This window comes from Mirounga leonina, unplaced genomic scaffold (genome assembly GCF_011800145.1).
Source record: "Mirounga leonina isolate KUSES-001 unplaced genomic scaffold, KU_Mleo_1.0 Mir_129, whole genome shotgun sequence".
NCBI classification, from domain to species: Eukaryota; Metazoa; Chordata; class Mammalia; order Carnivora; family Phocidae; genus Mirounga; species Mirounga leonina.
Genome location: NW_023270323.1, coordinates 18253175 through 18267081, shown reverse-complemented (window position 1 = coordinate 18267081; position 13907 = coordinate 18253175). Strand labels below are relative to the sequence as shown.

The following is a 13907-nucleotide window of genomic DNA, read 5'->3' as shown; positions in this document are numbered from 1 at the left end:
TCCCATTATCCCTGTAATTTTACCCTGCCATTTTACAGAATGTGATTTTTTAAAAAAGCAAATAATACCTATTAGAGTATATTTGAATAAACATAGATCCATAACCCCCTCTGTTCAGTTGCTTTCCTCCTTCATTGTCCAAAAATTAGGGCATTAAAAGCATGAAAGGACTCTGATTGCAATGCTCAAAGAATAGATTGAGGAATTTACTTTGGCTGTTCTGGCTAATTGAAGTTTAACCTTTTATTGAGGTCCTTGTAAATCATTGTAACTGTGACTGTTTTGTTGCTGAGTATAATGTTTTCATCACAGTTGAATGAGGGTTTTATTGGGGATCTTTCAGTGTCACAGAAACTCTGAATATTCTCAGTGGACAATGCTGTATGAGAGACTGGACTATATATATATATATATATATATATATATATACACACACCCTGATTCGTGATTTACTTTGCTTGTAGTTGTAAGATCTTATTTTCTTGAGTTAGGTTGTTTGTTTGTTTTTTTTTTCTTCTCTGTGTATGTGTGTATGGGTATGTGTTTGTATATAATGGGAAGGAAAAACTAAACACTTTTGATAATTTTAGGATCTAATTGGGCTCTATCTAGTTCACTGGTGCTTTGCTGTTTTTCATATGCTTCCTTTATTTTTCAGTAAATGTGTAGATTTTAGTTTTTATCAATGTTAATATAATTTGACCACGTATTAATATCTTTGAACTTATATCTGAGAGCTAGGCAGAACAAAAAAGTTGAATGAAATAAAAGCATTCAAGTAAATGGTTGATATTTTATCTCCTGTGAAAGGGTTTTTGTGGATTTTACTTTTATATATTGCCTTCAGTAATAAAAGCATAACAAAGTAGAGATTTTTAAACAAGAACATACCTACAATGCAGTGTTTTTTAGAAAACACTTAGATTCTTTGCGGTTTTATTCTTTTTATTTTTTCACATGTGACCTTGCCTGTTTCCTGCCATCCCACTTAGGTTTCTCTGTCTGCTTTTATAATATATAATGAGTGATCTACATTGCTTTCAAATAAATTCTACATTCAGAAATCTGGGAATTGCCTAGTTGTGCTCATAGTTTTTGAAAGTGAAACATTTTATTGCCAGTTAGTTATTCATGCAATGTAGTTGCCTCCACACACTACATCAAAAACTAATGATATACTATAGGCTGGCTAATTGAACATAATAATAATAAATAAATAAATAATAAAAAGAACATAATAATAAAAAAATGAAAAAAAAATAAAGCATTAAAAAATGTATCTTTTTAGTATTAACACTTTTACTAATGCTGCTTATATATCTATTTTATATGACTAAGGATTTTTGAAAATGAAATGGCTATACCTGATCTTTGTTAAAATTATGTGGCTTGTGGTTATAATAAGAATTTGCATATACTTTTGATTATCACCAATTTTGTCAAGGGTAATTATTATTACCTACTGTCCATAAAGCTCAGTTTAACTATTAATTTCATTATATTTTTCCTGCTGACTTTTCTTCTTAAAAGTAGCAGAATCAGTTATTCAGAATTTTTCTTCTTAGCTTCTATTACTTTTTCCATTAGACAAATAGTGGAGGTGAATTGAGGGGTGAGGAGAGAAGCATTTTCATTATGGATCTAAGAGTTGAAAAGAACTTAAAGAGGAGAATGAGAAGCTTAACTAATGGGGTTACTGAATAGTTATGATGAATGAACAGAGGGCTGGCTGCCTTACCTTTCTTTTAGCGTCTGTGTTGTAAGGTGGTTAAGGTAGTACATTGTAGAGGTTAAGAACAAAGCCTTGAGCCAAAGGGCCTGGGCTCACATCTGCTCTGTCACTTACTTGGTACAGAACATTGGGCACCTCCATTATCTTAATCACGTTTCTAAAATGAGCATATTAAAAGTACCTACCTCTTAATGGTTATTGTGAAAATGAAATGAATTATGAAAAGTACTTCTTAGCATGTGTAAGTATTCAGTAAGAGATGGTCTTTAATACTACCATCTTGACTACTATAATAACTATTACTACTGATACCTTTTTTTTTTTTTAAAGATTTTATTTATTTATTTGAGAGAGAGAGGGGGGAGGGTCAGAGGGAGAAACAGGCTCCCTGCCGAGCAGGGAGCCCGATGCGGGACTCGATCCACAGACTGCAGGATCATGACCTGAGCCGAAGGCAGTCACTTAACCAACGGATCCACCCAGGTGCCCCTACTATTGATATCTTTACTATAATTCTTCGTGAGCTAACCCAGGTTTGATTTTCTGGGTAAGGGGCAGGGCATTCACTTCCAGAAACTCATTAGGATGTTCATTTCCTGTAGAGATTTCTTTGGATGCTATGAAGCAGAACTTGGTTTTGCAGATTAATGGTGGCTGTACCAAAGGCTTACTATAAGTTATATGCTCAAGAATATACTGTTAAATGTAACTACTAAGTTTTCTTTTCTCACTGCTTACTTTGTGTAGTGATTTATATGAACATCAGGAAAAGCTTTGTTTTTCTTACTTTTGGGTCTACTGAGTCGCTTTATGGTTCTGTATCTTAGCTTTTTGCAGCTCATCTATTGGGTTTAATTTTTTTTGAAATATAGTTGACCTACAATATTATATTAGTTCCAGATGTATAATGTAATGATTTGATACGTGTATATATTATGAAATAATCACCAGAATAAGTCTAGGTAACATCACCTCACAGAGTTACACACTTTTTACCCCCTGGTGATGAGAACCTTTAAGACTCTTAGCAACTTACAAATTTACAATACAGTATTATTAACTATGGTCACCGTGCTGGGTACAGTACATCCCCAGAACTTACTTCTTTTGTGATTGGAAGATTGTACCTTTTGACCCCCTTCACCCATTTTGCCCACCCCTCCCCTTCCCCCACCTCTGGCAACCACCAATCTGTTCTCTGTATTTATGAGTTCATTTTTCTTTTTCTTTTTTTCTTTTTTAAGAGTCTACATATAAGTGAGATCATACGGCATTCATCTTTCTATGTCTTATTTCACTTAGCATACTGCCCTCAGGTCCGTCCATGTTGTCTCAAATGGCAAGATTTCCTTCCTTTATAATAGCCAAATAATATGAGAGAGAGAGAGAGAGAGAGAGAGTGAATGTGTGTGTGTGTGTGTTACATTTTTTTTAATTTACTCATCAGTGGACACTTAGGTTGCTTCTATGTCTTGGCTATTGTAAATAATGCTGTACTAAACATAGGGGTGCTGATACCTTTTTTTTTTAAAGATTTTATTTATTTATTAGACAGAGAGCAAGAGCACAAGAGTGGGAAGTGGCAAAGGGAGAGAGAGAAACAGACTCCCCACTGAGTAGGGAGCCCAACGTGGGGCTCGATCCCAGGACCCTGGGATCATGACCTGGGATCATGACCTGAGCCAAAGGCAGATGCTTAACTGACTGAGCCACCCAGGCACCTCGTGCAGATACCTTTTTGAGCTGTTTTTGGTTTCTTTGGATAAATACCCAGAAGTGGACTCGCTAGGTGATATGGTAATTCCATTTTTAATTTTTTGAGGGACCTTCATACTCTTTTCCAGAGTGGCTACTCCAGTTTACATGCTCACTCACACTGCCCAAAGGATTCCTTTTCTCCACATCCCTACCAACACTCGTTATTTCTTATCATTTTAATAGTAAATAAAATTATTTTAATACTGATTTTCTATGGGAAACCAGGAACTTGCTTGCTTGTTTTAATACACTTAAAATTTATTATGGAAATAAAAAAACCCCACAAATATAGGCAGAACAGTTCAGTGAATTATGTACCTGTTCCCCAGCTTCAGTGATTATTACTCATGGTAGTCTTTTTTCATCTATGGCCTCACCCACTCTTTTTTATATTATTTTTGAAAATAATCTCAGACATTTTACTGTACCTTTGGGAAAAAAGTGAAAGATTAAGATAGGAGTTCCTTGGAGATTTCCAGTCATTGCTCCTGGGTTACCTCTTGGGCAGGTGTAGAGGGAGGGCTCTGATGCATGATGTCGAGGGGCAGCCACCAGGACTACCCCAAATATACTAACCTGGCATATTGATAGTGCCATTTTAGTGTTTTAGTCATGATTGATCATACTTATTATTAGCAGTTAAATTTGGTTTCATTTCAGCAGTCCATGGAATAAGTTATGTAGGATCTATACACCTAACATGTAAGTTTCTAATACAGATGGTTCTTGCCTCTATGATGGCTCAGCTTATGCTTTTTCACCTTTACGGTGGTGTGAAAGCAATACACATTCAGTAGAAACCATACTTTGAATTTTAAGTTTTCATCTTTTCCCGAGTAGCAGTATGTGGTGTGTTAACTCTCTCGTGATGCTGGGCATCAGCATCGAGCTGCAGCTCCCAGCCACCACATGATCTCAAGGGTGAACGATGATGCTTTTGAGCATTCTGTGCCCATACAATCATTTTGTTTTTCATTTTAAGTACAGTATTCAGTAAACTACATAAGATAGTCAATACTTTATTGTCATATAGGCTTTCTGTTAGATGATTTTGCTCAACTGCAGGCTAATTGTAAGCATTCTGAGCATGTCTAAGGTAGGCTAGGCTAAGCTATGTTCAGTGGGTTAGGCGTATTAAATGTATTTTTGACCTACAGTATTTTTAATTTATAATGGGTCTGTTGGGATGTATCCCCCTCATAAGTTGAGGAAGGTCTGTAACAATCCCCACAGGTTAACAGATAAAAATAACAAGTTAATGCTTGTTATTAAGTATTTATGGTTGTAAAATTGGAGTGGGTGTTCTCTTTTTAGGTATATTTACTCTAAGTGTAATAAATAGAAGTCTTTGGGAGAGGAAAAGTGTCTTTATGAAAGGAAAACCATTTAACAAAATTTTAAGCAGAAAAATTCTTTTGAGACTTCTGTCTAAAGTATTTTCCTATTAAATTTGTTGAGCTATCAGAGAGGCTGGTTTAAGTTTTACTTAGGCCCAGGCATGGATCTATCATTTTGTATAACTTGAATGGGAACCACTTTATTTAATTTTTGGCTTAAGTCCTTAGTGAAACCATAATTTAGCTTGGTCACTGCTACAGCAGCAGCAGCTCCTTTAGCAGCTCTTTTTGTTGGAATATGCATGGATGTTGTACTTTCCTATACAATTAGTTATAAACGTAACTATTTCAGCTGCCTTGGGCAAGTGTTTTAATTTTTATTTTTTTTAAAGATTTTGTTGGAGACAAAGAGCGTGTGTGCATGAGCAGGGGTGGGTGGGTGGGAGGGAGAGGGAGAAGCAGATTCTCTGCTGAGCAGGGAGCCCAATGCTGGGCTTGATCCCAGCACCCTGAGGTCATGACCTGAGCCAAAGGCAGACTGAGCCACCCAGGTGCCCCGCAAGTGTTTTTTAATCAGATATGTCTGATACCTTAGTTGGAAATACTGTGGTAGTTTAATCATACACTACCTTCAGTGCTAAGACTCTTTTGTGTTCTTAGGTTATATAAGTGGTGTTTGTGTCAATAGAAAGATTCACACAATTAGGAGCAGAGAAACAGCCTTTCATTTCTATGTGGCTAGTGTTTTAAAAGTTGATTTACATTTTCAGTAGAATCAAGGTCAGTGGGAATGTCTCATGATGATTCACATGTTCACTTTAAATTGAGTAAACAAGGGTGTATTCTAGCTTCTCTGCCTTTTTTTTTTTTTTATGAATTTAAACACTTTTGGATGAACTAGACACATGTATTTTTTAATCCATTCCTTCAGGAACATATTTTTGTAGATGATATGGTTTTATTGTCTTTGAAGTAGGAGTTAATAAAACACTAGACTTGAGGTTTAATTATTATGAGAAAAAATGGGCAAACTACTTAAAAACTGAAGTTGTCACTTTTGGTGGATATGCCTCAATGTTTAGCTGGATTAGAGCTGATACCTCTGTACTCCAGATTATATCATTTAGTTATTGGGGACTACATTTTGCAATGTACAGTCCTCCTGGACAGTTTGGGAAATAATATTATTAAATTAAATGCTTAAAGATGCCTTATTGAGTTCTTTTCCTTTTTCTTTTTTAATGGCTGATAGTATCCAGTATAAAAATATTCAGAGATAAAAATGTAGACATGTTCTACCTATGGATTTCAGCCTCCTGATACTTTGAATTAGAACCAAATCAGAGGGACACAGGAGCTCATCAGCTAAAAGTGTCAATATTAATACTAATAAAGCAGATTGCAGAATGAAATTTACATCTGAAGGCAAATGGGCCTATTCAGTTCCCAAATTTCCTTACACCTAGTCATAGGCAATGCTGGAAAGCCATAGACTTCCTCCACAGAAGCAGGCCATTTACCAAACATGGTTTCAGAGAGAACGTTTATGTCTGGAGAATTGTTCTGAAAGAAAGAGTATCAGAGATTGATGCATGTGGGCCGTTATTTCTTTTTTCTAGTCTAACAGACAAATCACTGTTTTCTTCTTGGAGAGGAACGAGTTATAGTAGTAGAGAGAGATCACTAGTACAGTGGTTTTCAAACTGTTTGACTGTGGTCCATAGTAAAAAATATTTTAGTTATGACCTGGTGGACGTGCGTGTGCATGCACGCACACACACACACACACACAAAACAAGTTTCATGACACATTGCTTATACTTACCATAATAATGCACTCTAATATTTTATATCCTATTAAAATAAATGATAGTTGTGACCTTTTAAACTGATTTTATGTTCCATAAATGGGATCAGTACAGTTAGGCAAACTAGACTGGCGTTAGCAGATGTAGTCCCACATGGAAACATAAGCCTGGGAGTTAGAGGTCCTTTTCTTTGGTTATAAGATGATATCAGTTCTACCCACAGCTTGGTTACCTAATCATTAGGGGATGTTGTGCTGTGCTTTATTTGAGAGAAAGAATTACCTATAAAGATACTGGTTAAAGAACATAAAATCTCAAATTTATTGCCCCTTAATGCTTTTCATTACTATGAAAGAAAAAAAAATATAGGATTGCTTGAAGGATCATTCTTTTCCACTCTAGATACTTAAAAAGCTTTTCCTAGATTAAGTCAGGCCAGAAAAGTATATTCTTGTGTCATACTGTTCTCTTACAGAATTTCTTCTGCTGAACTGCATTTAGGTGTTATGTCACTGGTCATCACAGAAGGAATGACCCATTGTCACTCATTGCAATTTCTTAAGGATATTATTCATTCTGTATGAACTTTTTTAGAAAGACTCAAAGGAGAATTTACTCTTTGCTGTCAATATTAGGAACAGTGCTTTTTCTTAACACCTGGTTTGTTTTTGTGCTAAGGATACTGTGATTCTTGTAATGGATCATGTTGCTATATTTGTGTCGTTGACTGGAAAGTAGAGAGCTAAATTTTTGGGCTTACATTTATAGGACCAAATCATATACAGTTTCTTCACTGATGTTATTATCCTGTTTTTTGTGGGGAGGGGGCAGGGGCTTTTAGCCATTACTTTTCTATTAGTGGGGAGGGGGCAGGGGCTTTTAGCCATTACTTTTCTAATTTTCTCATATACTTAAAATGTTATCATTTTGGGGCACCTGGGTGGCTCATTGGGTTAAGTATCTGCCTTTGGCTCAGGTCATGATCCCAGGGTCCCAGGATCAAACCCCACATTGGGCTTCCTGCTTGGTGTGGAGCCTGCTTCTCTCCCTCTGCCTCCCTGCTCGTGCTCTCTCTCTCACTCTCATTTATTGTTAAAAGTCTGTTTAAATTTATTTCTATATCATGTACTGTTATACTTTTAAAACATTTAGTATTTGTTGGTGTCAAGATCAAATATGATTTTGGAGGATAAAATAAACCTTGTAGATTCCTGAATCTTCTCTGGAATGAGGTTGAATACAAACGAATAAATGTTTTTGGTTATTTACATCTAACAATGGTCACAAAATAAAAAATCAATTTTATAACTGACCTATTTTAAGTATATAAAGTCAAGTTACATGCAGAGTATTTTTTTAAAAAAAGATTTTATTTATTTATTTTTAGAGAGAGAGAGAGAGTTGCACACATGCATGGGTGGAGGGGCAGAGGGAGAGAGAGAGAATCCCAAGCTGACTCCCTGCTGAGTACAGAGCTGATGTGGAGCGCTTGACCCCAGGACCCTGAGATCATGATGTGAGCCAAAATCAAGAGTCTGATGCTTATATACTTATATACTTAGATCTTTCTGTATATAATTTTATTAGCAAATTTCAGAATATTATCTAATTGATGCTATATTTTTATATTCCAAATAGGTTTAAAAATGATTTGAGGGATGCCTGGGTGGCTCAGTCGGTTAAGTGGCTAACTCTTGGTTTTGGCCCAGGTCATGATCTCAGGGTCCTGGGTTTGAGCCCCACGTTGGGCTCTGCACTCAGCTGAGAGTCTGTGTCAGGATTCTCTTTCTCCCTCTGCCCCTCCCCCTGCTCTCTCTCTCTCTCTCTAAAATAAATAAATCTTTAAAAAATGATTTGAACATTATAAGAACTTAATCAGTGAAGCAGAGTTAGAACATGGAGATGTCTTAACAAAATATGAACTTTTTAGCTGTAGAATTGAGTATAAGTGTCAGCCTTCTTGTGAACTTGTGATTTAGTAAGTGACCCAAGAAATAGTCATTTGGTTAGGGAAAAAAAGATCATTTTGGTTAGAAAAAAAGGTCAGGTATTTCAAGCAATGTTTTAAGAGTGGTGTGAAATCTGTTTATAATAGAACCATAAAACTCTACTCATACTTCTGAACATGAAATAAGAACTATGGTGAATATTGTTAGCATCAGTATGGGAAGAATTTTTTTGGAAAACTATAGCGTCAACCCTGAATTACTTTGTTAAATATAATGCTCACAACTTAGTCTTTTCTCAGTGATTCAGGATCATTTGAAAATTAATAGAGGTATTTTAGATAATAATGAAAATAAGGACCTCTACTGTGGCTTTGGAACTTTCTTGAATAATTCCCCAGTGTTCACTAAACTCACTGTTCTGTGTCACTTTCTGAGAAGAATATTTATATTTGTTTATTTATACTTCTGGTGCAGAGCTGTTCCATGACCGCTTTTAGCTTTGGTTAATGCTTTAAGTTCCATTAGCAAACTTTACTAGAATCACTGATCCTAGAATGTTAAAAAGTATATATACATTTTATTCTTTTAATGTGCCCCTTAATAGCTTCTGTGTGTTCAGTGAAACTTAACATTTTAATCTTTCTTGCAGGGTTCATGCTTGAACCAGATCCAGAGCGTAGACCTGACATATTTCAAGTGTCCTATTTTGCATTTAAATTTGCCAAAAAGGATTGTCCAGTTTCCAACATCAATGTAAGTAGTTTTTCAAGTAGGATATGAATTTAAAATCCTATTTCATATGTATAGATACGTATACTTTCAGAATTACTTGTTTCATGACAAGTGGTCTGATAGTTTGTTTCGGGTTAGTATTTTTGATAAAAAGCGACATTGCCAAACTCTGCTGAGGTGCCCTGGGGAGCTACAGCAGACCTGGGGCACTGCAGGATATTTTTCCTTTTTGAGGGAAACACAGTGATATCTGTTTTTCACAACACAAACTCCTATTATTAAGTTGTTTGGGTCTATCTGTTAAGTTGGGAGGGTACCTCATGAAAAATTCCTGAGACGCTAAGCACTGGGTAAACTGAAAAAGTCTGGTTACCTTTGGTGTAAAGAGCATAGGTACTGTAAATGGAGAGACCTGGGTTCAATTCTATCAGTGACTGATTTTGTATATTTTGGGAAATTACCTAATGTCTCTTTCTTTTTCTGTGAAAATAATAATTATGAGGATCACAAATAATAAATGTAAAATCCTGTGCCTCATCCGTGGAAGGTGTTAAGTTGATAGTAGCTAATATTATTCAGAGGCTTTGAAATATTTTGTCTGCATAGTATACCTAACGATATCAGATTAACTGTGTATGGCAATCTTTGTTAATTTTAATAAAGGTCTGGGTTCATCACTGATTTTAAGCCAGTATCAACTTTTAAAGATCATTCTGACTCTTGTTCTTTTTGGTGTGTAAAACTTAGTCCATCCCACTAAAAAAATAAGGAAGTTGTACTATTTCTTTTTGTTTTTTTTTGAAGCCTCAATGTAATTATATGCTCTGTCGAAGATGAAAGTCAGGCAGTTCTAACATTCTAGTAATGAAATGGGTTTATTTGACATTTGACTATGGATTTTTAGCTTTTCATTCAGCAAATATGTATTTGGGTGCCTACTATAAGACAAACATTATAGAGAGCATAAACAGATGATCTTCTGCTCTTGCTTGCTAGCCTTTACAAGCAGTGTCATGAAAATTATCTGCAATATGTAGAAACAACACTTTCCTCAAATGCTTGGTGTTTGCTTCTTTTTCCAAAGTCATTTGGAAATTAGTCATTGATTTACAAGTGTAATATAATCCTTCTTTTTATCTGATATTTACCTGTTTGTATAGTGGATATGATGATGTTCCGTTTCTTTTCCAAGGGTTTTTGTGGAACATGATATGAAAGTGACATTTGTGTAGCATGCAGTGATATTTGCAGATTAGATCTGGCAAACATATGTGAACATGTAGGTATCTGAGGTGAAAGTAGTATTTCATAGATAGTACTTCTTAAGAGTATATCCATATTGTTTAAATAAAACTTTTTGCAATTAAAATGAAAACCAAAATGAAAAGTTATTTTTTTCTTCCAAGAATTCTTCTGTTCCTTCAGCTCTTCCTGAACCGATGACTGCTAGTGAAGCAGCTTCTAGGAAAAGCCAAATAAAAGCCAGGTAGGCAAAGCTATGCTGAGATTTGAAAAGACATTTTTAAAAACGTGTATAGTTCTTGTTTTTAATCCTAGCAAGTGTCATTGATTAAATATCATTTTCACACACAAAAAGTGTATGTTCTTTATTGCATGTGATGAGGAGCTTGGATAGCAAGTATAAAATAAGCTTTTTTTGCATTAGGTATGGAGTTTGACATCAGTCTTACTTGAATGCTCACCCTCAGCAATTAAGAAGTGATTATGCAACTGGTGATGTTACATTGGGTCATTTTGGGGGGTGTCATTATTTCATCACATGGTAACTAATTTGTGAAATTTTTGTGTTGTGTTTATAACTAGTATGATTTTTTTTTTAATTTAAAGAAAGAACTCTTACAGCCAGCTATTTTGGAGTATTCTAAATTCATAAGCTCTTTTATGTATTCTAATACATATTTAGAATATGTATTGCTATGTATAATTTATAATGAATCGTTATAACTATAATTCTTTTAAGACTGGTAAAGAAATGTTTTAAATTATCATTCATAGCTATTTACTCTACTGATAAGTTTGATATGTATTATGTAGGTTAAGTTGTGTATCTGATCAATGAATTAATGATTGATTTTTTTTATACTATTTTTGGGTTTAAAAGTTAATAAATAGGATTATATTTTAGATTATCAGACAGGTATAATATTACATGTGGGGCGATTTCTTGGTCACGGCTTTTTTTTTTTTTTTAAGATATATTTATTTGAGAGAGAGAGAGAGAGAGAGCATGAGCACGCCAGTTGCAGGGGTCGGAGGGTGGCAGAGGGAGAGAGAATCAAAATTTCAGACAGACTCCCCGCTGAGCACAGAGCCCATCTCAGGGCTGGATCCCACAACCTCTGAGATCATGACCTGAGGTAAAATCAAGAGTCGGATGCTTAAGCAACTGAGCCACCCAGGTGCCCCATTCAGAGCTTTTTTTGTATTGTATTTTACTTAAGCAAAGATTTTATTTGACATGAACTAGATAAAATATGTTTATATACCTGTTATATGCAAGATATAGAAACAAAGAAAATTTTAGGAGCAGTGTTTATTCTCAAGGAGCTCACATTCTAATGAAGACAGACGAGAAAACAGTTGCAACATGATATAGATACCAGGCAACTCTGAGAGTGGAGGAAGGGAAAGCTGGGAGCAGAGAAAGCATCCTTTCCCTGGGGCTGCAGCTTGCTAAACTCCTCCTTGAAGGATGAATAGATAGCCTCCTGGAGTGATGCGGAGTGAAACTTTAGCAGGCAGGCACTTCAGGCAAGAAGAATGGACTTTGTGAAAGTGCAAGGCTGAAGCATAAGGGGACATAAATGGGAGTGGTGGGAAATGGTAGCTAGGTGCTGTCATGAGCAACTTGGTTTATATGTCATGCTGAGAAATTTGGACTTTGGCCTTTAAGCCAGTGAATTTTCAACCTTGCAGTGAGCTCTACTATTTGGGACTTTGTGTGAGATGTGTTGTTATAATAATAATAAATAATTTGCTATTTATAAATTGTTAAAATATCATTTGTGAATGACTTTTTAAAAAAAAATGCCATCACTCTAAAAATATTATCTTCATTCACTTTAATTTTAAAATACTCTCTCGAGTAAGAGACTGAAGGAATAAAGTTACATCTAACCTGCAGGAATCTGTTATGACTGACTGTCTTATCTATGACACAGCTGTAGTTAGCAAATACTGTTAGAGTTGAGTGGCAGTTATGAGTTTTTATAGGTCATGTCAGTTCAATTTTATTGTGGTCTTTTAAAATTTTATTTATTTTTTAAAGATTTATTAAGAGAGAAAGAGAGAGCGAACGTGGGGGGGGGTTGGGCAGAGGGAGAGATTCTTTCAAGCAGACGCCCTGCTAAGCTCAAAGATGCTGCTGTCTCCAGCCCCATCCCAAGACCCGTGACATCATCATGACCTGAGTCGAAACCAAGAGTCAGTCACTTAACTGACTGAGCCACCCAGGCGCCCCTACTGCAGTTTTTTAAATAATTATTTTGTCAATGAGTAAATCTGTAAGAAAGTAGATACAGATTTTTTAAAAAGCATGAGTTGGGGCGCCTGGGTGGCTCAGTTGGTTAAGCAACTGCCTTCGGCTCAGGTCATGATCCTGGAGTCCCAGGATCGAGTCCTGCATCGGGCTCCCTGCTTGGCAGGGAGTCTGCTTCTCCCTCTGACCCTCCTCCCTCTCATGCTCTCTGTATCTCATTCTCTCTGTCTCAAATAAATAAATAAAATCTTTAAAAAAAAAAAAAAAGCATGAGTCAACTGAACAAGAATGATGCTTTGAATATCTCTTCAACCATGACAGAAGTCCTAGCTATACAATTATAAGCAAATGAAATAGTTAATGCAACTAAAATTCAGTGCTATTAATATTGTTAAATCTGTACATTACATTAAAAAAATTAGGTTCATTGGTGCTTATTGGTCAATAATGTAAATTTACTCTTTATTGATAGAACCAGTAAAGTACTTGAAAAAATTTAAATGTGAATAAAACCTAATTTAAAAAATCAAGTTATTTTTTTTCATGTAAAACGCTTCTTAACAGGGGATGGGTGATTGAAGATATCTTTAAATAGTATCATTATTTACATGTTGTAGAGCTTTGTGAATATTATCCATTGACCCTGCCTTTACTGTGTGACATTTTTGGTTTTACTCCTTTCTTAAAAGCTCCTTTCTACCTCCCTGAAACCTGCATCTGCTTTTGGGACTCTTAAACCTGGGAGACTTTTGTGACTTGTATCTGCAAATGGAAGGGTTGAGAATTACTGTCCTGGCAGATGGAAACACTGAAGTACTTTAAGAGGAGAGTGTGTTTTAGGAAGATTGTTCAGGTGATAGGCAGTAGGAAAGACAAGGAAGGAAGCAGAGGAAACAGCTTTGTCTACTGTGATAGGGCAGATGAGGCTGCACAGTAGTGTTGATACCAGTGATTGCTCAGTCCTTTGTTTCAGCTGAGTTTGTGTCTTCGTGTTGCCTCATCTGCCTGCCCAGGCATTTTCTTCCCATTTCTTCACACAGAATGCTTAATGTCTTTTTTACTGTCTAATGAAAGTGTGTTTACTTTTTACCC

General features: G+C 35.7%; 1 protein-coding gene across 2 annotated transcripts in view; it reads left to right on the top strand.

Annotated features, from left to right (window-relative positions):
- The window catches only part of BMP2K (BMP2 inducible kinase), a 131227-nt gene that overhangs the window by 72944 nt on the left and 44376 nt on the right, over positions 1–13907 (top strand). For both annotated transcript variants that reach the window (XM_035004705.1, XM_035004704.1), the window contains exons 8-9: positions 9234–9337; positions 10723–10802. In XM_035004705.1, the coding sequence (XP_034860596.1) occupies positions 9234–9337; positions 10723–10802 (184 nt within the window). The remainder of the gene's footprint in view (positions 1–9233; positions 9338–10722; positions 10803–13907) is intronic.